General features: G+C 45.7%; 1 protein-coding gene across 3 annotated transcripts in view; it reads right to left on the reverse strand.

The window, feature by feature from the left end:
* Spats2l (spermatogenesis associated serine rich 2 like) overlaps nucleotides 1-26,624 on the reverse strand; it is a 123,140-nt gene that overhangs the window by 47,627 nt on the left and 48,889 nt on the right. For all 3 annotated transcript variants that reach the window (XM_010617587.2, XM_010617590.3, XM_010617588.3), the window contains exons 2-5: nucleotides 26,525-26,585; nucleotides 6,013-6,121; nucleotides 2,976-3,025; nucleotides 400-643 (exon numbers count right to left, since the gene is read on the reverse strand). In XM_010617587.2, coding sequence (XP_010615889.1) covers nucleotides 400-643; nucleotides 2,976-3,025; nucleotides 6,013-6,121; nucleotides 26,525-26,563 — 442 coding nt within the window. In that variant the 5' untranslated portion in view covers nucleotides 26,564-26,585. The remainder of the gene's footprint in view (nucleotides 1-399; nucleotides 644-2,975; nucleotides 3,026-6,012; nucleotides 6,122-26,524; nucleotides 26,586-26,624) is intronic.

The following is a 26,624-nucleotide window of genomic DNA, read 5'->3' on the forward strand; positions in this document are numbered from 1 at the left end:
TCTACCCTTTCTAAAAGGAAACAGGAACTTTTTTTTTTTGGTACCCAGGATCAAACTTGGGTCCTTGCACTTGTGAGGAGGCGGCGGCACCAATGAGCCAAATCCCTGGCCCAGGAGCATTTCTGTCACCAATTTAATACAGGTCTAGCAAGAGTAACCTTTCTGAACTACAATTCCTGCTTTTTCTTTTTTTTTTGGTACTGGGGATTGAACTCAGGACCTTGTGCTTGTGAGGAAAGTGTGGTGCCCCTGAGCTACATCCCCAGCCCAGAATCCCTGTTTTCTGCTGACCCTAATAAAGATCACAACTGTGTGGGATTGCGACCTCCGCTTTGGCCCATCCGAGCGCCTTCTGGTGGCCTCACGCAGCAGGACCCACAGAGCTGCTGTGTGACTGACCTGTGAACCCATGGGGCGCCTTGGGTGGCTCCTCCAGGATGGAGATCCTCTTCTCCCGAGAGGGCAGAGCGGGCTTCTCGCCAGCCGAGTCTGTGGACGAGCTGTCCTTCTCACAGCTGCTGGCCAGGCCGTTCTGCACTGGTGGCTGTGGCTGCATGGACCCCACTTCAGGCCTCTCTGCTTTGTCCTTAGCATCCTTGTTGCCTTGATGCTGCTTGGATTTGCTTCTTTTTCTTTTATTATTCTAAGATGAGAAGCAGATGAGAAAAATAATATTATTCAGCTCAGAGCCTTGAATTTTTCTTTTTTTTTTTGTACCAGGGATCAAACTCAGGACCTTGTACTTGCAAGGCAGGTGGCAGAACCACTGAGCTAAATCCCTGGCCTTTCAGAGCCTTGAAATGTAAGGTGAATTAGAGAATTGAAAATAAGATCATCTTTTTTGGTTTCAGCGCTTTTAATAGGATAGGTAAAAATACCTACATTTTTATTAATCACTCAAATTAATTAAAATATTTTCTTTCTACTTGGGACTCTGATGTATGAATGGTAACACAGTAAAGCCTTGTGACAACAGCCCCGAGGGAACTTGAGTTCAGTCTTGGTATCATGAGCCCCAGATAGTTTCTTTTTGAGACTAGGTCTCACTATGCAGTTTAGGCCTCAAACTCACAGCAATCCTCCTGCCTCAGCCTCCCAAGTGCTGGGACTACAGATGTGTGCCACCATATCCAGTGAGCTCCTTTCTTAAGAGGTGATAGGTGAGGGAGGCCAGATGGGTGCTAAGGCTCTGACATGTGGGGAGGCAGGAGACCAGAAAAGGGTGGGAAAGGAGGAGCAAGGCAGGTCCTGGAAGGCTAAATTGCAGGTGTGACACAGGTACCGCCAACCAGGACGTCCTGGATTGGCTGTCACTGGTCAAGAGGCCCTGGCAGCCCCAGGCCCCAGAGTCCTGGGTATCCTCAGAGTCCACGGGTATCCAAGCCAGAGCGGACCTTGACACAAGGATGCTGATCTGACCTGGTGCTTTCTGCACTGGGGTTGTGCAGCCAGACAGCATTATAAGCATCACTTCACTACTTAGAAAGAGCACCACCCTTGGGACTCCTCTCCTGAAATGTCCTACTAGTGAATATGTAACACGACCCCGGAAGCTAAGAATGTGCTGGTCCTGATTATGTGGCACACTTTTTGCAGCTTTGGTTTTGTACCCAGCTAATACAATTCGTGGGGTGCAGGCTTCAGTCTGTGGAGCAGAGAGGCCAGGCACATTAGGAAGCTCCCCCTTCTCCCTGACCTGGTAGGACCAGCTGAGCATCGGCTGGCTTTGTTCTTCCGCACACTTAAACAACAGAGAAGTTTCTTTCTCTCCACTCTCCTCCCCCCTCCTTTTCTTTTCTCCTGAAGCTGCAATCATGCCTGGTTAAAGAAGTGTATCGCTGGCTGCAGGAGCATCTGGAAGTCCTGTCCGTGAGGCTCTGGGGCAGTGCTGGCAAACCCACAGCCCGCGTGCCACAGTGGGCTTTGGTATTATTGCAAGTACTGAGAGCTTTGCCATTACTGCTCTAGAGGCAGGTGCAGTAATAAGTTCGGTCTGCAGCTGCCGTCTTTTTCTTTTTTCACCAGAGAAATTTGAAACCCAAATCACACATCTGAAATTTTTCCATGTAAAAATACTGCCTTTCAATCACTTGGAAATCATCTTCATCTTGCACTGAAGCCTAAGCTATGATTAAAGATAAGCAGAGACTTAAAAATGGTGGCATACAAAGGTGAAAAAAATTTCCTAATTCTTCTCATTCTACATGAGCCTGGGAGGACAGAAAAAGAGAAAGGATGATTCTAGGAATCCAAGTGACCTTGGGACTATATGGAAGTAACCCTTCTTTCTGTGAGTGGAAGCTGTCTGCAGACCGTGATCCCCTTTGGGGAGTTGTGGTTGCCAGAGTCTCACTCCCCAGAAAAGCACAACAGGGCCTTGAAGTGCCACTGCGGGCCTTGTGGTCAGGCGCACAGGCACATTGCAGCTGTGCCCGGAAGTCACAGGCTCCACGGGGCAGAGGAAAATCTCCTTTCCTCAGGCCTCATGGGATGGCATGAAAGCATGAAAGGCATTTTCTTTCTTCTTTTATTAAAGATCTACCTTACATTCAGCCAGAAAACCCATCTCAGGTCAGCCTGGACAAATTCTTTCTGTTGCGAACACAAATGAAGATATATCTGGAGCTGCTCAAGTCTGTACCAAGCACTCCTTTATTTTTTCCATTTACCATGCAGTGTGTTCAGGCAAGCTAATGTCTTGAATGCTTTAAATTCTCCAGCTGAGTTCCCCTGACTCTTAGTGAGAAACACAACTCTAGGACTTGCTAAGCATGTCTGTGGTTAAGGATGAGGAACGGAAAGTAAGGACATTCACAGTGAGCGTGGCTGGCGACTCTGGGGAGTCATGAATCAGAAAGCTTTCAGGGTGTACACACTAATGAATTCAAAAGCAGCATAGACCGGAATCTTTGTTAAAAAGGCGACCGAGGGTCTGACCGAAGATGGTACCACTTTACAGTCAGTATTACTCTTACCTTCTTTTTTCCTGTCATATTCCATTCTTTCAGAACTTGAATTGCACTGCCTAGATAAAGACAGAAAACTTCAACAAATACCCACGTAATAAAACACCACTCAGAATTCATCTCTGTCTTTCCATCTTAGAAGCAATTTTCTTTTTGATTTCTTCATCTGTTTTGATACATTCTACCTTAATAAAAATGCCAGTTTCATTTCTGATTTCCCAGATTTTCATTTAATTCACTGTACAATCTTGGCTTTATCGACATATTAAGCTCCGCTACATGAAACTTACTTTTAAAAGTCATTATATTGTCTTAGGGAAAATGAAATACATCTTGAGAATTTTCTGATGGCTTCACTGCCATAGGTAGAATTAACACTTGTTTGATGTATGAATAAAAATATGTACAAGCCCCTGAACCAGGCAAGAGATTGTGAATATTACTAGCCAGGGCATCAGCGCTCTGCGTGCGCACGGCTCCTCTTTTCCTGTTTACTCACGCTCACAGCCTACAGGGAGGGGAGGAGGGTGGACCACAGGCAGGAGGCACGTGGTCTTCTCAAGGCTTCCGTTTTGAAGCCAGCAAAGCTCATTAGACGGCAAACCGGGCCCCAGGCTCCATCCATTCCACTCACACACGTGCAAGAAACTGCAATGACTTGGAGGAGGAGCCTGGCCTGATGATGTCATGTGACGTTTTTAAAGCTATTTTATCACTGGCTAGTTACAATGTTTCCACATAGGGCAACCAACTTCATTCCTTCCACCTGTTGGAGGAGATTTTGATAACAACTTGCTAGGAATGAGTATATCAGTTATTTTTATATGAACAGGTACTCTGAAGAAAGTAATCCTTAAATGATTTAGCAATTTTAAGCTTTCTCATATGATCTTACTAGACTAATCACTCTCTACAAGGAGGATGCTGGCTAAACAAGGATAAACTTCAGGCTGGTCTTTGTAACAAGTTTCACGTTAGCAGGGTTCCAGTTTGAACCTGCTGTCACTGACAGATAAGCAGAAGGCTGTATTGCTAATGTTTAGACAGGCTGATTATTTTTATCTAGTCAAAGTTCTTAGACTTGAGTTGTGCATACTTGAAATAATAAGATTGCACCTTGACAGTAAGCTATAATTCAGACTTTTTATTAACTAGGATGATCTTTCTCTAATTTGCCTAGGGAGTTAATGCTTCATAGTGTTTTCCTGCTGGAGAACTATAGGAAGTCATTTTCACGAGTTGTCCTGGTAAGTCACTCCAGTGGTCACTAATCATTAGGGTGATTCTTCCTTATAGTCAAGCTTTCATTTTATAAATAAAACTGAATTTTAAAAATTGTTAAATGCTGTTCTTTTTAATCATAAGGTGAGTTGTTTACTGTTTTTGCAACTGTAACATTCAGTTAGTCTGCTCATTTTCATATGTGACGTAAATTCTATTTGTAATTTGGATAATGGGATTACTAGAAGAAACACCCATACTTATAGAGGACTTTGAAACTGTTACTATTACATTTTAATTGCATTGAATTACTTGGAATTTTTAAAAGCCACTTGGAAACAGTTTTTTGAATATCATAAGTGACCAAATAGTTTCAACTCTCAGTGTGTTTTAAACATGTTTTCCTACTGTTTCTCGACCACCATGATCGGAGGTCCTGATGAATTTTCTAAGGAATCTCAACATGTTTCAAGAAGGCCTGGCAAGGTGCACCCTCTAGATGGAAACAGGTCTGAGGGTTCACCAATGGCTGCATATGTGCTGCTCATCAGGCACTGGCAATTGGGCCTCAGTCCAAGGGGATGAGGGAGGGATCAGGGGAACAGCCTTTCCCTTTGCCAGAGCTTTTTTCCGTAAAGTCATGTGGGAAAGAGAAACGTCAGAAGGGGATTTATTTGAGCCAGGATGTGCTCATTTCCAAAAAATTTTCTGAGACAAGCTGTACCCCATGCTCCAAGTCAGATTGATATTACATCTCCTACTATCTGTTTCTACCTAGTAATGAGTCTGTTTTTGTTAGTTTAGGGAGGGGAAAACTGAGAACAGTCACGTACAGCAGGTTTGCTTCCAGGTCTATTCTGCATGACGATCATTTGCTAATTCACTTAGAGCCCTGCACCTTGACTGCTGATGTCAGAATGTGAGCAGTTGTGTGGATCTGTGCTCTTGCCCCAAAATGCAGTTATACTTGCAGGAACTCAAGAAGGCTCTTCTACTCCTAGGGAAATAAGCAAACCCTACCGTCCTCAGCACAGTGTACACGGCTGCAGCTGGGAAGTGTGCTAACACACACGCGCTTCCTGCCTCACTCCAGTGATACATGTAGTGAGTCCACGTTTACAGAAGAAACGACTACCAGGGCAGAGGACAGATAAGGAGACTTTGTTTAAGGCTGAAAATTGTTCAGTTTGACTTGGGAGGAGACTTCCCCATAATGTACAGAAAATCTAAGGCTTTAAGTTGTGCACTTATAGGATAAACATATTCACGGGACTTTAGATTCTATAACATCCCTGGCAATGAACGGTTAAAAAACAAAACAAAAAAAATTTTTTTTAAAGAAACAAAAGGTTTTAGAAGCAGGAAAAATCGTCAGATATTCCGAGTTCAAACTTCTAGTCATGAAGCTAAGGAGAATTATGTTGGTGGGAAAGGTAAGAAAACCTTCCAGGTCAACAGCGATGCACGCTGCCCTCCATTCGCTAGGATGCCATTGAGTAAAGGTAATAACAAACCAGGAGGACTGGGAGGAAAGGGAAATTGTAGCATTACAATCAGTAAGCTCTGTGCTTGCTTTGGCAGCACATACAGAATCAGTAAGCTCTCCACTTACCGTTCAGTCTTTTGTTGATTTTAAAAAGAATATCCAAATTCTACTTATTAAATATGTCTATGTGTTCTTAAAGTCTAGTATATTTTTATGAGGACTAAAGTATTAACAGCTAATTGACACTCAGTTCATTTAAAGATCCCCAAACCTAAAAACATCCTAATTAGGGATGACTTCGTCCCAGTATCTTCAGTTTCAGGGAGTAGGTATACCCACCGTCGACAAAGGCCTGCACAGCTTTATCCACATTAAAATCAAACTGTTGTAGCACCAGGACTATTTCATTATTGCTTTTGTTGGGAACGACGGATCTAACCGCATAGATCTGTAAGGAAAAAAGGAGAAAAAAGAAAGGTAAATAATTAAAATATTTTTCATCTGAACTCTGCCACTGGCTAGAGGGCTGTGAGAGGAGCCCGAGGCCTCGACTCTGTCTTCCTCCTCCAGGCGCTGCAGGCCAGCGCAGCCTCGCACGCTGCTGCTCGGCTCGATTCCCTCATCTGCACGCATCTGCAGAGGCCTCCTTGTGGGGTGAGGAGCCAGCGCTGGCTTGGCAGCCCCGCTTCCCCAGAACAGAGACACATACGTGCTTCCGGTGAGGACACGGCCTTTCTGTGTCTCCGGCTTCCTTCCCACTGGCTCAGGGGCACCTTTGAAAGTGTACGGCAACAGCCTCATGCCCCTGCTTCTCTAGCTGCACAGTGGAAACAGTCATGCTGGGGTCGCAGACATGGGCATGAACCCCACTAATGTTTATCAGGACGGGGAAATGTGAGTAGTATATTTCTGAAATGGTAATCCCAGCTATGATCCGGAAAATGATCTCAAGTACACTTCTAAAAAGCAACATTTAAAACTGTGGAAGTAAAAGCACAGGTGAGCTAAGGGCTTTGATCGGTACGAGCTTATGTTCAGTGTGTGACCACCTATGGGCCTCTCTCACTAGGGTGCAGTGGCCGGATATTCTTTCTTGCTGCCTATTAGAACGAATTGGCCATTTTCTCAAAGAACTCGGGATCATTCTAGGATGTTCTATTTCACCATTGCTGAGTTCATCCTAGTTTTCTGTGAAAAGGATTTCAGCACTAACAAATACTAGATTTCTGCACTGTTCAAAGGTAACGGTTGTTAAAGCCCCGAAGAAGCTTTACGACTAGTTTCACTAGTGGTTAGATTAAGACCAACGAGTTTTAGAGTTACACGGAGTTGGCTGTAATCAGAATCATGCAACATGGATGATATGGGCTGCAATGTGCAGTGGGTGCTACTGACCAGAAGAATGCTTGAAGGAACAATGCAGTTTCTTTCTTGACTCTGTTAGAAAACAGGCAGCCTATTCTGTATAGTATACAGGAGGATTTGGGTTATAAAGAAAAACAGAACAAGCTATGCAGAACATGACTCACAGAGGTGTTGACATTATTTAGAAAATTTGGTTTTGAATTGTGACATTTGTAAATGCTAAATATGAGTTTTTACTAGGGACTGCATGTATCTATTTCCAAGATTCTCACATTTGATGAGTCTTAATTTTTCTAGCCTCCACTAAAAACAATAACCCCTTAAAACCTAGGTTTTTTTTTTTTTTTTGGGTTTTTTGAGACAGGATCTCACTATGTAGTTCAGACTGACCTGGAACTCACTATACAGCCCAGGCTGGTCTCGAACTCAAAGCAATTCTCGTGCCTCAGCCTCCCGAGTGCTGGGCTTATAGGCATGCGCCACCACACCTGTCTAAACCTGGGTCCTTTCTTACTTCTTCTGTACACTGTCTTTCCAAATCCAATCCAGCGACTATTTGAACACCTACTGTGTGATGAGCCAGCAATCTTCCCGGAACTCGATGGGGGAGCGGACTGCATGATCACACAAGTCCACATGCACTTGCACACTGGACACAGGTGCTACCAGGCACCGAGGGGCACCTGACTTTACAGTGAGAGGAGACGGGTGGGAGGAAGGGGGTAGCACTTGGGGCAGAAGGAGTGGCAGGGGCCAGATGTGGAGCTGGAAGTGAGTTGCAAGAGGTGGCGGAGAGGCTGCAGCAGGCAGGACCAGGTCAGCCGGAACCCCGGGCCCCTTGGGGAAGGGGCCTCCTGAGCAGCCCTCAGCCGCTCTGTGGACGTGACTTTTCTCATTCGCTCACTGTGTTAGAAAGATAGTTATCTCTCTCTCTTATATTGTTAAAAATGTATGCATCCCAACCCGAATGGTAGCTCAGTGGTGCCGCGCCTGCCTCACAAGTGCAAGGTCCACAGTTCGATCCCCAGTACCAATAAATAAATAATAAATAATATTTGCCTGAAATTACCACTACATTGGAGTTGCATATATAAATGCATGTTTGTCTTCTGATACATTTCTTTTAAATACAATTCTAGCATTTTAAGCCAACATGGATTGATTCAGATTATATAACATTTCTTCATAATTATCATTATTTCCTGCCCTTCTGAATACAATGTCTAGTTGTTAATTACATCAATTACGTTATTGTTACATTAGATCAGTTTTCAATCTACTTACACAGCTGTGAACAATAAAGACCCAGAATTATGGAGCAAACACTTAATTGTTCTCCCTGCTTTCACTCTCTCCCTTGCAAAACATGTTTCATTACATAACAGCAAAATGAAATATAAAGCACCGCTTAAAGAGACACTTTCTCTCTAGACACTTATATTGCTGTTTACTACCCTTCTTTAAATGAAAAAATAGCCTTGGTCAGCTATGCACAGAAAGCATTTTCTCTGCTTGTCATTTTCTATGTTAGCTCTCAACGTATCTTTAAAAAAAAGGGTCAATAACCGAGTTCTGCTATCAAATTCAGCTGTGGAACTCCCAGAGGACAATACTTAATTAACACAGGTATTCCAAGGTTTACTCAAAGGAAGGAAAAAAGTGTTTTCTGCCTATTGTTGGCTATTCCACAGTGAAGCTGAATTCCAGAGCCTTTCCAGGAGGGCAGACACGTTCTGCTGTGATCCGGGCTTTACTGAGGCGACTCAGCAGAACCCCAGGGAGAAGGCCTTCTAGCCTAAGGGGGACCCGTTAGGAAATGGTGCTGGCCCAAGGCATAGTGGCCACGCGGAGTCACAGCGAGGCTGCACTCCGCGGCTGCCTGTGTTGGGAAGGAGCTCCTGGAGGACTAGCTCTATCAGTGTGACTGAGGGGAGCTTGCTCTGGAAGGGCTCCTAAGAGTCATGCCCGCACTGCCTGTTGCATAGAGATGGCTTCTGGAGGCTGTACGTGAAGCCTGACCTCCTGGCCACACCCCAGGGTGGTGTGGTGCAGCTACGGCCTCAGACTCATGCTGGAAGCTGCTGTGCTTGACCACAGCCTGGCAGAGCTCTCATGCCCACCACAGAGTGGCCCAAGGGACCCACAGGTGGCCATTCAAGCTGCTGGTGATAATCAAGACGTTCAGTTAGCAACCGCTGTACCTTTCCAAAATCACACTCCTCTGTCTTGTTTCTTCTTATTTAAATCTCGTTAGGCAAATTCAGTCTGAGCAGGTAGTTCTGAGTTTTCTTTTGATTCCCTCCTCTCTGGGCTTTGCTCTCTGCCTCCACAGGCTCTGACCCACCTGGATGCCCCTGCTGAGCAGCATGGCAGCGTGGGTGAATGCCACAGCCCTGTTAACGGGTCTCCTCACTCACACGGTGCAGTTTGGAGCCTATCTGAGCTGAGTTCTCAGGAGCTCTTCCCGATGGGCCGTTAGGATGTGTGACTCCGAGCACAGAGACCCCACCTCCACAGGCCATGTGAACAGCAGAGGCCCAGCACTGCCCACTGGACACGGAGTGCGGCTTTGTCTGCCTCCAGATTCTCCCCTGCAGTCCACTACAAAGCTGGTGTGCTCCTTCTCGTGGAGCTGCCCCTTGGCATCCCTAGGGATATAAAGCACTTCCAGAACTGCTTCAGAAAGCAGCAAGAGTGACAGGGTTAGGGTGTTAGAAGTGGGGGTATTTTGAGGTGGACCAATGCCAATGTCTTTTTTTGTAGTAAACATCTAAGATTTAAACATTCACCATGTATCTATACTGTAGTATTACACAGCATTTGTATTGAAGTAGATATTACGAGCAATCTAGAGATGACTTAGATTTTATGGGGGATGTGCATAGGCTTTCACAGGCAGGACTGAGCGACTCTGGATTCTGGGGTGTCCAGGGGCTCCGGTTAGTCCTTTTCCTCACAGAGAAGCCCACAGCCTGTCTGCCTCTCACCCCCAACCTCTGTCGGGGCTCTCTTGGACGGGGATGATCTCACACGCCAGCTGAAAGCCACGTCCGTGTTCCCCAAGTTCTCAATCTTCCCAGTTCTTGCAGCCCTTTACAGAGGGCATCTTTAACGTTCACATGTTCTCTTTCTATCCTAAGTACAAGCTGTGTCTCCAGACAGGAGGAAGCAGCCCTCTCCCGAGTGCCCAGCAGGGTGTACTATGGGTGAGAGGGCACCAGCCCAAGCTCTGCCAATCTGCGTGTCTCCCGGTCCTATCTGCATCATGGTGGGGGCTCCGTCAGCTGTGCTGTGGCCCAGCCTCACAGAGGCAGGGGGACCATGCAGCTGTCGTTCCCATTTCAGTAAAAGAAATGTTCTTCTAAACTTTTACAATTTTTTCCTCTATGTGAGGAACTCATGGTATTTTGTGGAATTTTTCTAACAATGTGGAAAGTGATGCCTCCTTCCGAAACTCAGCTTAGGAGATGGACACTGAGTGAACCTGGCTAAGTGACAGATGCTAAGGGCACCAGACAAGAAGCCAAGACAGTTCTTCCCTGAGAAGGCAGCACCCAGCAGTGAAGCCAGACACATCTGTAATGAAGGGATTAAGGAGTACAGGACCACTGTCTTCACAGACCAGGCACCGCAGCCCACTGAGAGTGAGCAACTGTTTGCTTGAAGGGACTCTTCCTGGAGGGGACAGCCATGTGTCACAGAAGGAGCTTGGGGATACAACAGACCTGTGTTCTAATCTTGGCTCCACGACATGCTAGCACTGTGACCCTAGGCAAACCACTCAGATCTCTGAAACTTGGTTCTCCAGCTGTAAATAAGGATATTACTTGTCAGAATCTAAAAATGGAAAGAGACAATGCATGAAAGTGTTTGGTATAGAATTTGACATATATAAACTGCTCACTGAATTTCAAGCAGAGAAAAGTGGCAGCATTTATATTGGGCCGTGAAGAAGGTGAGCTCAGAGCGTGGCTTTAAAATCCCAAGAACATGGGACTGGAGTGGTGCTCAAAGCCCACCAGGGAAGATGGCCCTGAATACCACCTCTCAGAGCCTCTTCCTCCAGCCTTGCTTCCTGGCAGTGGACCAGGATTCTCCCCAAAGCCCTAGTCCTACCAGCTACTGGTACCACAGGAAGTCCACCTTTGGCCTGGCTAAATGTACTTGTGTCTCACTCTTCTTCTTTCATTTAATTGTTTACCAAATGCTCAGTAATGCACTAAGGTACAGACACACCAGTAACAAAAGAAATACTGCCAAACTAGAGTCATGCTAGACCGAGAAGCAAACAGATGTAAATACATAAATTGAAAAAAATCTATGTACAGGTGCACTTGGCTAATAATAGAGGTTGCAGCCAGATAAATCCATCATTAAAAATGCTGTAAATTGAAAATGTACTTAATATTCTTAACTTAGAGAATACTATATATTAGCTCAGCATGCTTTAAACAGGAGGACAGTTACACTTGTCTAACCCAAAGCCTGTTTTAAGTAAAGTGCTGCTATCTTTATTTATTGAACACTGCACTGGAAATGGCAAATAGAACGGCTACACAAGTACTGCCTTCACACCACTGTGAAGCTGAAAAGCTGTAAGTGGAGCCACGAGAAGTTGGGGACCATGTGCAATTGTGCCCCACGCCTGCAAGTGATATGAAGGGAGCAATCAGACCACACTGCCGTGAGCTGCGATGCCAGGCAGTGCTGGCTTTAAGACGAGAGGATCAATCAGACTCCCTGCCTTGGGAGTCTTGTCACTCAGCACGCAGGGAGAGCCTGACTGGGGAAGGACAGGCCAGGCTTGGAGGTGCTATGCGGAGTCCACGCTGTCGCCTGGACGTCCCCAAGTCCTTATCACCTCGCCAGACCTGTACAGCAGCCTCTCTTCTATTTGCATTAGTGTGAGAAGGTTCTAGTGAGGGTTTGAAGGCAATTATTAGCAGATAGGATTGGAAATAAAGTAGCCAAATAACTCATCTAGTTGGCAAAGAGGAAATGGAAGATTTTGAAGATAAACCCAGTCCAACTGTGAACAGCCCACGACTGCCACGCTGGCCCCCTCCCCAAGCACGCTGCTGTAATTATTTACAGTGTCACAATGTTGCCATTTACTCCACTAGGATGAGCTCCTGAGTGACAGGGCCTCGAACACCAGGTGGCATTCCACAGATGATTCATAAACATCTGCTGAATGGCTGAATGGCTGAAGGGATAAACAAAAGCAGGGAATCTAGTACAATGATCACTGACGTACTCCCAGATTTTTAATCTGCTTTTTCAGTGCATCTCTATAATTCAGCACAAAGTCTCACACAGTGTTAGGAGCTGAATGGATTCTAGCCAGGCTGTGTGCAGTGCCTCTGAGGTCCCATGCAGTGCACACAGCTGGTGCCAGCCTTGAGGAGCTTGCCGTCTTGGAGCAAGCTCAATCCCATCCTCTGCAGTAAGGACAGCAGTCAAACAGCTGGCGGCCTTTTATGTGCACCAATGAGAAATGGAATTATTTATGGGTTTGCCATTCTGCAAGTCTGAAAGGAATTTTATAATCAGCTCTGGTCACATTGCTCCAGCACTGAGCATTCAGAGATGCCTTGAAAACAGCTCCTGTGCAAGGGCTTTGCTCCACTTGCTGGCTGCTCAGATTATCTCCACTAATGAGGGCAGCTCTCCATGAATTTTCCTGGGGAGGAAACACTCTTTGCACACCAGTTCCTTTGCATCATGGGTAAGTCCACAGTTTAAATGCTTTTTCTGACATCTACTCTCTGCCAGCAAAAAATATGTATGAGGTGTCATGTTCAACGTGGCTTTTTGGGAATACCAGGGGTACAGATGGAGTTAACTTGGGGGCAGGAAATAAGGATTAGAGAGAATGAAGACTTGAAGAGGAAAACAGGGAGAAGCTGTGCTCGAATCAAGGCAAGTCCGACCTGAGAGAGATTCTAGTTGTGGCTTCTCAGCTCCCTGGGCACCAGACTGGCATGTGGCTCTCACTAAGAGGCTTGGGGCGAGACTCTGCATCTCCAAGAGCTGAGGTGACGTGGACGCCACTCATTCAGGGGTGCAGCAGGCAAAACGGTGGCCCCCACACCTCCATACCTGGCTCCCCAGAACCTGTGAACGGCACAACCTTATTATGGTGGTGGTGCCATTCCGCTATCAGTGGGTCCAGTACAATGACAGGATGCTTCTGGGCAGGACGGAGGAGAGGTGGTGTCAGATGATGCTCTGGGGCCCTACGGAAATGGAAACACGAGGAGGCGCAAGTGGCCATGCCGACACCTGCCTCGAGTGAACCCATGAACCTCTGACCTTCAAAGCGGTAAGGTAGGTTTCGTGGTGGAGATTTGCTGACTAATGCAAGAGGCCAGTCTCCATCTTTCTGGACCTACCCTCAAGTGCACCTCCCAGATGGCGACCCCCAGCACTCTGGGGACGACAGCTGTGCACTCTTTCCCGCTGTTGGTGAGGGGGTGTGAGCTGAACCCGACACAGTCTCTGCCCCCAAGATCTGAAAAAAGGAGTAAGGGAAACAAGGCAAAGTCATCAATAGCAGCCAAGCGGGGCCATCCTGCTAGCAAAGCCCGCAGCTCTCACCTGTTCTCCATTCTTTCTCTCACTAACCCAGTCAGGTGCCTTTGTCTCTCCCTTGGATTCTGGAAAAAGCCTCTCAATTGGATTCCCTGGGCTGGTTTCCCCTCTCTCCAACTCATCTTAAAGCAATCACTACCTATGATTTATCTTCCAAAAATGCCTGAGCACGTGGAGAGAAGTCAGGGGTGGGGGTGAATTTGGAGAGAGAGAAGAAATTACGAAGCAAGATCCCAGAGGAAATGAGAAATGATATCAAAAATCCTTATCCAAGAGCAAGCTTCAGAAGGGAGCACTCCCTTAAAATTTTAAGAAGAAGGAAAACGGAAAGAAAACAAAGAATAACAATTTGAGATTGTGAAGAATGAAATTTCTGGAAACCGTTCCTCCGAATGTGAGTGTCAGAGTTTGCTTTGGAGCTTGGAAGTGGAGAAGGGCGCGGGGCCACCCTGTGGGAATGAGACAGGAGACGGCTCTGACGAACGAACGGGAGGATGCTGAGCAGGTCCGAGGGAGGAAAGCTGCGAGCAGCAATCTGTCAAGGAGCCAGCTGGCGTGGCTTCCCCAGCAGCTCGGAACAAGCCAGGCGCAGAGCACAGGGAAGGAATGGCCGGGACCAGTCATACGGAGCAGCGCAGGTCTTGGGGATTACGGCTGCTGACCAGGCATCTGAGGTCGGTGAGGGGGTAATGGACTGAGGGACTATGGAGAGACAGAGGGAGAAGGCGTCCTGCTGAGAACCAAAAACAGATGCTGCACAGGACCAGAAAGGGTACAGATGAGAAGGCTGTGCGGGAGAGGGCAGTCGGGTATCGCCAGTCCTCAGCCCCAGTGTTGCCTTACGGTGAGAATGGAACCTGCTCCTACGGCCCTGCCCCACCCTCCCCTTATTTAAAGAACTCCACCTTGATGGAGCAGGTACATGCTCCTTGGCAGTGCTCACAAGCTACGGTGCCCAGTGAAACCCTCTGGTTGAGCTCCTCTGAGTGCTTTCTGTTACGAGCACACAAAGCGCACTGACCCGAGGACAGCCCCATCCCTGTGTGGCGGCCCCACTCATCTGCCGCAGGAGTCTAAATGACTTTAGCACTTTCTGGAGCCACATCAGTGACTGGGTCACACGGGGCTTCCCGGCCACTTACTCTCCCTGGTCGCCGAGACAAGGAGACGCAGGTCTCCTGCACCTGTGCGCTGACTTCAACACAATGTCCACCTTGGTGGGCTTCAGGAGTTAAGTTCTCACTCATCATCCCATCCTTGGTCAGCAGTTATCTTCTGTCACCACAAACAGGGAATGCATTAGCCATTCCTTCCAATTTTGTATCATTTATTAGTCGACATTTTCTATCTTAGATTTTTTGATTTGAATTTCACGTTAATTACTGCTCTGAATTTCTGTAGGCCACAGCCAAGTACAGAGGCCAGAACATCACCACGAGAACTTCCCTCAGAGCTGATATTGATCTTTTAATCCATGCTCCTCCACTTATTCAGTCAGTTAAGTGGACAGACTCCAGGGCAGGACCACAGTGACCAGCACATTCCCTGACCTGCCTTGCAATTTACAGTTCCGGAAGAGATGGTGATGAACACGGGGAGAGAAGAAACGCAGGTGTTTTGTCATCTGTGAGGAAGAGACGCCCTTACTCTGGAGAGTCGGGGACGCCCTGAGGAGAGAAGTCAGTGGAAACTGAGAATAAAGGGTGAGCAGCACTACGGCAGAAGGGCAGGGGAGAAGAGAGGCCTCCGAGAGGCATGTATGAGGCAAGAGGCACGCAGTTCCAGAGCATCAAGGCTCACCAGGCAGGGGACTGCAGAAGGGAGAGATGGGACGGGGCAGAGGGCACGGCCCTGCGAGTCACAGGGCGAGAGCCTGTTCTAAGCAAGGCCACTGGAGGGCTCATCTGGGGAGGGCAGAGGAGTTTTGTGCACACACAATGTCACAGTAGCTTCCATGTGTGAGCTGGGGATCACAGTGCGCAGGACAGGAAAAGGACAAGGATGGAGCAGTGTAGAGAACTCACACCTTCCTGGGCACGAAGTAACTGGACATAAGAAACAAGGAGGAGAAAACGATATGGATGGGCGACTCTCAGGTCTGGATGGAGTGGCAGTGAGGTGAGGGGTAACTTCCTGGGGAGGGAGCCTGCCGCGGAAACAGTGCCACACCTGAGGCAGAAGCTGGCTTTCCTTCTGGAGGGGTCTATGAGGCAGCTGTGTCCGGACATCTAGAACGCAGCCAAAGCCATGACTGGGGCACCAGAAGAATGAGCCAGTGACAGGCTCAGTCCTGCTGGCCCCAGCCCTGGCTGCAAGCTGGAACCACCTGGTGAGTTTTAAAAATACACACACACCCGGCTCCCTGGACAGTCAAACCAGAGACTTGACTTTTTTTTTTTAAACTTTTCACTGTGATTTTGTCCGTCCAGCATTGAGAACTGTGAGTGACAGATTGCTACAGGAGAGTGGATGAGGAAAGGAGAGAAGCTGGCCCAGCACAAATGTCTTTTAAGGTAACAGCTCACATCTTAACTAATTTACCCAAGTGTACTATTACTCTTCCACCACTCCATCATTTATGCGCCGTCAAAATTTCAAAAGTATCAGTCCTGGTTTGTTTGGAACAGCTTTACTTTTTGTAAAGTGAAACTCTCCGAGAGCAAATATATTCCCTCCCTGTCAGAGAGCATCCCAGGCACATACTGTTGCCTAACAAGCACCCGAAACCACGCACCTGTGAATGACAGTTAGTCTGTTGATTTTCCTGGTCTCCCTGGTCAGGGGCTTGGGAGTAGCCCAGCCCAGTGCCTGTGCCCAGAGCTGTGGTGCGGGCAGACAGTGGCAGAGTCACTGTGCGTGGCCAGGCACCTCTGTGCTCTGAGTCCCTGATGATGGACCAGGTGTCCATCAGAGAACCGTGCAAGAACCCCAGCCAGTGGGGAAAAGGCAGGACCACAGACGGCCCTTCTGAGGTCACTGGTCAGCAGTGAAGAGAGCTGACCCAGTTTTCCCCAGCAAGGCCAGAGATCCCATCCCTTAATATAAGACAGAGTGATGTGGCCATCTTTGGAGAATCCAGGCTCCCTCGAAGTTGAAAAAGGTAACAAAAGCAACAGCCAGGTTCCTTTGATCTAATCTGTATCTATACTAGCCACTGGACATTAAAAAAAAGCAAGTTATTTTAACAGCTGTTAAAACACTGAAATGATAGTTTATGTTAGAGATACGTAAGTCTAATGACTTCTAACAGGAGATACTCACACAGACTTTTCACTTATCTAAAGAAACAGTAAAATTAAAATAAAGCATTTTTTAAATTGAATTTATTGGTACATTCTAGGTAGACAGTACAGTTACATTCATTACTGGGATAAAATAAAGCATTTTAAATCTTAGTCAGTGATACACTTTTCATATTGGAATTTTGATGCTTAATTAGCTATAACCCCAAGTGGCTGATCTTGGTGACTGCCCTTTATCTGCACGAGACAAGCCAGGGCCCCGTGCACACCTCACTGCTCCTATAGCTGCCATGTGCTCAGGGCAGGCCTACGTGTCTTCTGCGTCTATGCTCGAGTCCTCCCCACCCCAGTGTGCCCCTGGTCCCTGGAGTCTGTTTTTAGCCAGCCGGCTACACACCATCAGACAGGTGTATCCTGCGAGGCTCCCATCTCTGATGAATTCCACATTTTGACTTATCATTGAAGACAAAAAGGCGATGCTATTTCACAAGACACTTTGTCTCAGTATTTTAATCACAGTAGAAAGGTAAGACACTTTTATCTTCTGCTTCTAACTTAGAATCTTCAGTAAAATCTTTTTATTCATTTTCTCTGAAATTTAAAGTCTCTACTTGGAAAAATGGTGATTACTGACATCCAAAGTTGCTGTATGGTTATTTTTTCCTTTCTCATTCACAGAACTTTTCAGAGAAAGCACACTTTAAAGGCGTAAGTCACTATTACCCTTTAGTCAAACTAGAATGAAAACGTTAATTACCCTTTAGTCAATACTAGTGTAAGGGAGTTAGTTAATCTCTAAGTTATATTAACCTTGGATAATTTCTACTGCAGTGTGGAGGCAGGAGACCATGTACACATCACCAAGACACGTTTTTCCTTTGAGAACTTATTTGTTCATCCACATAGCACTTTTATTTAACGAACTTGATCAAGGAAAGAAGGCAAGTTAGCTTAAACATCAGCGCAAATAATCACCTGACTAACCAGTTTTCAGAAAACTGACTTGTTTTCTCATTTTATGTTTATTCATTTTTCCCTCTAAGGACAGTAAAGAATTTTAACTAATTTGCACACTCAGCTTTGGTCCCATAACTAAAATTACAATTGGAACTGAAAGTATTTTTTAAATGACACTAACAATGGTCTTTCAGTGGATTAGTGGGTAAAGAAAGTGCAGCACACATGTGCAGTGATCTGTTATCAGCCTTAACCATTTGCAGCGCGCCACGGTACATCTACATGAGGACCCTGACAATGTCACGCTAAGGGAAGTGAGCCAGTCACAGGGCAAACACTATACTACCCCACTTACGCGAAGTTTCTAAAATAAAATCACAAAAACACAGTGGAAGATGGTGGTTTCCAGGGCCTGGCAAAGGAAGAGAGAAGGGTGTTTCTGTTCAAGGAGTATGAAGTTTCATTTATACACGATGACTAAGTTCCAGAAGCATCATGCCGATGGTTAATAATACTGTACAGTACACTTAAGGATAAATCTCATATTAAGTGTTGTTACAACAATAAAGAGGAAAGAAACCTGTGAGTTATATAACTGATCCTCAACCACCATTTCAACACATTTTAACTGATAATTTCTTTTAAAGGTGAAGAAGCAGAGTTCTGAAGAGTCCCAAGGTAGCAGGAGAAGGATGGTTTCACCAGATTCCTTCACTTTACCAGAAACAGAAGCACAGGGGGGTTTCTGCACTACGTTCAAATGAAGGCTGCTACGTGATGTCGGGACCAAGGCTAGCTCCTGCCCCTCTGTTCTGCAGCAGTGTGCTGCTGTGGTCTCTCATGGTGTCCACAAGTCGGAAAGACCACAGATTAGCCCATCGTAGAGATGCGGAGGTGCTAGAGAGTCATCCTCAGGAATTCTCCCATTCGGCCGATGAAGACAGTGTAGCCAAAAGAGTTGACACAAGGCATCTACCTTTTCAGTAGATTTAATGTGTTCTCTGGATAAATGTGGTTAGAAACAAGGGTACACTTTTGATAAAAAATGTGATTACTAAATCAAGGTTCGGCCCGAAAGTGGAGCAGCAGCACGGTTCAGCTTGCTAAGGGGAGGGAAATTCCAGTTTGCATTTTCATTTACCAAATACTTGAGAACAGTGGTTCTTAAAAGTTTTCATTCTTTTCAAGGAATGCAAAGATATGCTTTTCTCATATGGCTGATTTCCAAGACTGATGTTCCAGTTTTCCTCCTAAAATGCACAATGCTATTGTACCCTTGCACGTTGTAGAGGCTGTAGGAATCTGCTGCTGGAAGCACGCTTGGTGACAGCCCTGTCCTCTCTTCCACCTGGCCTCCAGGAAGTTTCTGGTCAACAACTGAGGTGGGCTGTGTTAGTCCCTGCCCTTTTCTTCCGAACGCTCCCATCATCCTGGGAAGGGTTTCCTAGTGCTGCACTGCAGTGACACTCCAGTTTCTACTTCATTTTCCTGTCTTCCCCACCCCTTCCGAGACATCAGGCGTCACGGGAATCTGAAGGCTCTCCCAAATGCTCCTTCAGCCTTTCCCTCTTTATCGTCTGTGACTGCCATTCTCTCTCTCCCCGTCCCAATATACCTCTTCTACTTCCCTTACATTTTGGCAACAGCTTCTTGGAGAACTCAAAGGAACACAAAAATTACGTTTTTCCCCCCAGATTACATCTGTTTTTCCCCCTACTGATATTCTAACACATTCCCTGACCCAGAAGGCAGGTCCCACTGCCTTCTTCCTTCTTATAAATTGAGATTTACCATTATAGTATCTTGACTAAATTATTAAACTAAACATTGATTAATCAGCACATATTTTGGGGACATAAAGCCTATGATATTATAATTGTATGAGCTATTAATAAACTAATTTTAGTTTTAAAAACTATTTTTAAAATTTATTATTTGCTTATAAGGAATTTGTGATCAAGTTGTGGATAAAGGACTTACAGAGAAAAAAATGGTTTTAATAATAACACAAGCATTTTACTTTCAAGCACTGAATCTATCAGTCTGTCTGTATAATCTATCTGAATAGACTTGCAGTTTGCAAGGTCAGAAGAGAAGAAACTACTGCTCCCATTCCATCATTTTTTAGCTGTAAAAACTGGATAATTTTATATGAAGGATCATTGTTAGAAATAACTAGGATGTTGGTAAGGTGCCTATAAATTCTGAAGGATTGCCAACAGAGGTTACTTTTTCCACACTGAAGGATTTCATTCTTGATATATGCTTGTGTTTGTTAGCATTAACCATCTATCTTCTATATTCTTCTCAGCCCTGGTGCAGAGGGGCTATGATGAAAAGCTTCAAGGGAGGGGCTGGAGAAGCCCGAGAGAAACACTGTGTATTCCAATCATGCAGTTTGGAAGAAGCAATGTGATGCTAATCCTGCAATAGTAAATTTCTTCTTATCCCCTGAAACTGATGCTGACATTTCCATTTATTCATTCAGTTCCTTTAGACTCCTTGTCAAATCTCTTCTAGTTGCCAAGCAACAATAACGGCAGTTCTGTACATAAGCATTAGGCAATAACTATTGTCAATGTTTCTCCTCTCTTGGAAAGGGAAATTCAATGACCTTTTCCTATGAGAAAATGATGACAAGAACCGATCTACAATGAAATCTGAAAGCTGTGCAGCTGGTGTCCTTGCTGTTTAAATCCAAGGATAGAGCTAAATTCACTTAAACCCTCCTGCAAAATTATAAAATTAAGATTTTCCCCAAAGCTTGCATGGTTTTATTTTTCAAAATAACTGTGTTATCATTAAAACTTGCCCCAAATTCTGAGAAATGAGTTCTCTGTTAAATAGCTAGTAAAGGGTAGTAAAGGGCTTCTTCCTCTGATACTATTAAAATCTCTCCAGTCAAATATTGGGCTTCTCTGACTACACCCCAGTTAAAGATCGGAAGTTTGTGTCGGTATTCTGTAAAACACAGATCAAGTCAGTTACAGAAAACAGTAATAAAATAGTGTATATTTATCATAAAATAAAGGATTGTTGTCCACCTGTTGTGGAGGATTCTGGGACACAGACCATGAATAGCTCCGTCTTGGCCACTACTAAAATGGAGGCAATGACCCTCCCTGCTCTTGGCATGGAGAGACATCTCTCTCCCTCTATCCCCCTCCCCCTCCTAACGACTGATAGGTTACTGTTTACAACCCAATTTACCTACAGAACTCTAACAGCTCCGAGGCTGTTCATGGAGAGCAGCACAACTCAGGAGCGATTTACAGATGAAGCCACGCGCCATTCCAGATCTTCATCCTGCCTGCTCTCAATCGTTCTGTGAAACTCAGCAACAACTATCAAAGTTTGAAAAACAAGTCCACTTTTGTATTCTTTTTTTCACTTGGACTATTTATTTACTTCCGAATCTTGGTTCTACATGAATTTATACTTTAAATTCTAAACAAAATGTTAAGTAGAGCTCCTTTTTCCATTTTCAAGTTGTGAAATAAGCAGACAAGCCTCCCAGACCCTCTGTATTTATATTACTGAGTGCCCAAGAAGCATCTCCACACCTAACTGATGGCTCTGTGAGGTGGGCTTTATAATCAGGTCCAGTGGACTCACTAGGGAGAAGAGGCCCAGGGCAGGTGAGTGACTTGCCTGGGCTATTCGGCGAGCCCCCGAGGAGCCAACAACCTCTGCCCTTTGTCCCCAAACTCCTCACTCTTCCCACAGCCCCACCTCATTGTGTTGGCTTAGAGGTCTCTCATGAATGGAATAAGTTATTGCTCCAAAAGTGGACACTCAATACATATCAACCCCACTTTACAAACAAGGACTATTTTCTATCACCAAGTCTTATTGCTGAATCGAGTCCAATTTAAATGGATTTAAAAGAAAGCATGAAAATTATGTGGCAAAAATTCTACTTTGTCTATAGCAGTTCTAATAATCCTTTCTTATTCAGTTGAGAATTATAGTTAAAAATGTGTAAATCAGTTCAGCTTGGTAGCCATGTGTTTCAAGCAAGAAATAATTTAATTCATTATTGACTAACTTGTCTATGAGCTTCTAGCATTAACTTTCTTTCTAAAATCATCTAGAAAAGAACTGTAAAAATGAGTTTTTCCCTAAATATAAGAGCCCTGATTAGCTCACAGATGTTCTGATGGATCTCCTTAATTGAGCTAGGTTTGGGGGAATACTGTATTTTGATATGCTTATTTACCCAACAACCCCAATTGTTACCTGAAACTTACCTGAGACCACCTGTATTTGGTAATCATCTCATACAGATGCTTTTCTACAGAACAGGCAAGCAACCTAAGTAACCCAAGTTTCTGTTTTCAGAAGCTATTTAAAACATACTTTAATAGCAAAGAATATCAAAACGAGATGACATTTCCATTAACCTATATTTCATTTTTGAAGAAGCCTCAAGATTTTGCAAAATATCACGAACGGGAAAGGCAGTCTCTAAAAACCTCACTGTTCAAGCAGGCGCATTCATTTGCTCACTAACTTGGACTGTGGGCTCAGCTGCCTGCCAGACCCAGGCGCTGCCCCTAAGGAACACACAGGCTCATCAGGGAGCCAGAGTAACTGCTGGGGTGGACAGAGCAGAGAGCCCACCCTGAGTACACGATGGAGGGCAGAGGCCAGGCAAGCAGTTCTGGCAAGGGAGGAGGAAAGAACCAGATGTCAGAAAGGGCCCCTCGGGGAAGGCGAGTGAGCCCCAGGCCCAGGGAAGGACATCCACACAGAGGAACTGACTGACATGTCCTTGTAGCAGGCACCGACAGACATATTCCAGGTCCAGTTGGCTGGAGCGAGGGGGCACCAGGCGAAAGGGTAAAGAGGGCAGGGTCGGAGCATGCAGAAGACATTTGCCGTACTAAGAAGATCAGACTTGGACCCCAGCCACATTTCCACTTTAATTCCTTAGAGCTGCAACCTAAACACATAAAGATGTCTTCAACAGAACTATCATGAACAGTGCCTACTGTAAAGGGAATGCCTATTGTACATTTCATGTGTCTTGAACATTAAGCACCATTAGCTCCTTCTTTGGACTAAAAGCTGCATAAAGACAAAGATTATTTCCTCACCAAAGCACCGAAACCCATTCAAACCATCCAGTTATGGACCCACTAGAGATAAATAAACTCATTTCACTGCAAGGCATTTATTATTTAATTTCCTAGTGCTTGACTAGATATTGTGTCAAAAACACTATATAGATCTGTTCTCTAATCTCTGAAAGCTTGTAATTTAAGATATAACAGTTGTTATTATTCTTAATTTTCATAGCTGAAATGTCATTGCTTTGTGTGACAGATTGAGAACAAACTAATCAGAAAAAGGCCATAAAAGCTAATAACTAAAGGAAGTAAGCATAGTAAAGAAAATCAATGTAAAATTATCAGAAGGTTGTTAGTATGCATATTTCACTAAGTTGGGAAATCTATTCACCATCTGACACAGGACGGTGGAATTCACTAGTTGAGTCAGAAGAGCTCTCCTTTCATTGTCACGCAGACTGACAATATTTACAGTATTTACAGTATAAACACCACACTTCAACAGAAGCGCAATGGCAAAACATCTTCTGGGTACCTGACGGTGCACACGCTCGGATGGACGTGACTAAGCCAGGCCTGGAACCTGCACACTGAGCCTGTGGTCGGGGTGCTGTTGAGTCGGCCCGTGTCCCTCCGTAGGTCTGATGCCCCCTCTGAGGAATGAGATGCTCTAATGCTGACTGCTCCACCTACTGTGTTGGTCGCTGTGAATCTGATTCTCCCCACATTCCAATTTGAGGGGCCGTTCAATACCACTCGTCAACAGACGGTTGGAAAGGGCCCAGTCTCTGGTCTGCACTGTGCTGCCTCACACAGCTTCTCAAGCTGAGGAACACATCCTTGTGCAGATATGACAAGAGCATTGAAGTCAGGCCGTCAAGGGACGGCCGTTCTGCTGTGGTTTACTCAGTCATCAATAAGCTAAAACACTTTTACATTAAGATAACAAATGAACACATTATGGTGTATAATAGATTAAAAATTGCATCCATTTTTAGGCTAACATACACGGCTCCAAAGAAGCTGTTGTGCAGGTGGAAGCCAGCCCCAGAGATACGGAATGGCAAGCCCGTTCTGGGCCTAGGCCATTTTGGTGCAAACCCTGCGAAGCAACAGTGCCAGGGTTGAGCACAGACTTGGAAACCAGGCACAGCTGAGTCTGGATGCCTCCTCCCGTGAATTTCCCAAGACTGATCTTCACCAAGTCAGGTCTGACCTCACCTTAGTGTCCTCATCAAGCAGAAAGCTCCTTAATGAGAAAACCTACAAAGCATGTGGCACAGTTACTGTGGGGCCAGAGAGTGCTTTTCAAACCACATTAGGCCAGGTCATGCCCTGCGTGTAACTTCCCAGCAGCTTGCTTTTGCCCTTGGAATAGGCCTACGTGGTTCTAGTGTGGGTTTTAAACTTAGCAGTACACAGATCCCTCAGCAGTCTGCCAGGTCTTTCTCAGGACTGTGTATTAAAATTCCTGACATAAAATGTACTTGATTACAAGGGAAATCACTGATGTTGAAATATAGCTCAAATATAATTAAAACAACAAATTTACGCATGCTACAGTAATATGTGCTTCTCTATTAATGCAAACACAATGTGTGGCAAGTTCTAGAACTACAATAATTTTGAAGTAGTGATGGTCAAATACCATCTCAGGATATCTGTAACAAATTTGACTTGACATGAAAACATCTGTAATCTCTAGCTGTGAACATCACAGGTCTGCTGCTGCTTCTGAGGGTTTGTTTTCCCTTCTGCCTACATTCATGATGAAAGGAAATGCTGTTTCGTTTAGGTGTTAGTGGTGATAAAATACACTTTTATAAGATAAAACACATTTGTTCGCACCTGGGCTCATAGGGTCCTAGATCTGTGCATGCTCCCCCGGCCCATGAGTGCCAGTGAGGCAGTCCCCTCTGACCTCTGCTCCCACTCTCTGGCTGCACTGGCCGCTCGATGTTCAAGCACCCGCTATAGGCTCTAATTTAGTGCCTGCTTTTGTTCTTGTCTCTATCTGGAATCCTCTGCCTGGATCTGTATCTGGATGCTGCTTTCGATCCTGTTTATCTCAGCTTGAACGTGACCTCTTCCAGGAGGGCTTCCCTACCACTTCCCGGTGTCACAGTGCCCTGTCAGGTCTCCTGAATGTCCTTATCATTGTGAAACAGGACCCATCCGCTTCCCTCCCCTAAGTGTGAGCTCTGTGGAAGCGGGAAGCCCATCTCTACGTTCAGCACCGTCCCCAGCAACTGGAACAGTGTTGGGGCCACCGCACCTTTCTTGCTGAGATAAGGAAACAGCAAGGACTCCACGGATGTGACTTCTCTCCCTCATCCTTCTCTGCATCTCTGGCATGGTGGGACACACAGAGATACTCCTTGAGTGGAGGTCTAATGGGGCTGGGGGGACCCTGGGGACAGTGACATTTTACAGGCAGCTAGATTAGAGAGAAATTAATATATGATTAGAGAGGGACTGGGCACTCAGGGAAGTTGTTGCAAACACACAGACATCAGAATTGTGGCTGGAGGCGCAGCCGTTGAAGGCCAGGCCGCAAGAAGGAGGATAATCGGCAAGAGATTATACTGTAATCAGCACCACCTGGTCCAGGAAGTGCAGACGGTATCGGCCGCCCAGCTGGGTGACCAGAGCATCTGCACCCTTCCCTCCCCATGACGCCTTTGCTCTTTCCATGCACCCTGGCTGTGTGACCCGCTTCCCTGTGGGACCAATATTAGCTAAGCGGCTGTACTGGTCAGCCTACAGGCGGTGACTGTGCTGTATAAACAACCCACTTCCGGGACCCCTCCTGTCTCTCAGGAGCTCTCAATAAAATAAGCCTTTCCTACTCTTAACCTTCTTTGTCCTTTGGAATTCATTCTTCGATTTCAGGGGACACGATCTCAGCATACTTGACGTCTAGCAGGTTGGGAGTTGTATTTTTCCCTGTGGCAGTATGAGAACGATTCCCACCCAGCCCCATGACCATGGGCAAATCACTTTTGGGAGCTAGATGATGGGTTGCAGAGCTCGGTCACTAACAGCCAACAGTACTGGACAGGTAGCACCTTGGCGAGACAGGGATGCTGGCTGTCAGTGCAGGAAGCTCCACAGACTGGTAAGGCCTCTGAGAGGCCACTAGTCGCCAGCGAAGGAGGCAGGACTTTCCAGGGTTGTGGACTCTCCTGCTGAAGGACAGATGGACCACCAGGTGATGTGCTGGTTCTCCATGGGTGGCTGTTCCTGGAGAGGCGATGTAACACCTCAGTTATCAGGAGCAACCTCTTGTGCTGCAGGAGAGCACGAACCACAGTGTGGTACTACCCGGGCTCAAATCCAGGTCTGGGGCTTACTTGCTCTGTGGACTTAGCCAAAGTACTTCTCTTTTTCTCAACTTCACCTCTATTAAATGGAATCATGACAGAATCAAGTGACGAATGTAGGTGCTTAACAGACACTGGGTAAATGCAATTTGTGATTCTGCTACACAGTTCACTGGCGCAGCAAGCTTGCTAGCATCCTTCAGATGCTTCCTTCTTCCACTGTAATTGAGTTTTACCAGCTTGTGATTACGTTATCTAGCTCAGAGTTTTGGTGAGTCAACTTTTAATTTGATCTTACCTTTTCCTTGACGTTCACATGAGTATTGAGTTCAGCCATCGCGCTTCTAGTGGAATAAGCCCTATAAAGAGAGGGGGAAGAGACGAAGGTTTTAAAACTG

Source organism: Fukomys damarensis, unplaced genomic scaffold, assembly GCF_012274545.1.
Source record: "Fukomys damarensis isolate Sample0158 unplaced genomic scaffold, DMR_v1.0_HiC HiC_scaffold_26, whole genome shotgun sequence".
Classification (NCBI taxonomy): Eukaryota; Metazoa; Chordata; class Mammalia; order Rodentia; family Bathyergidae; genus Fukomys; species Fukomys damarensis.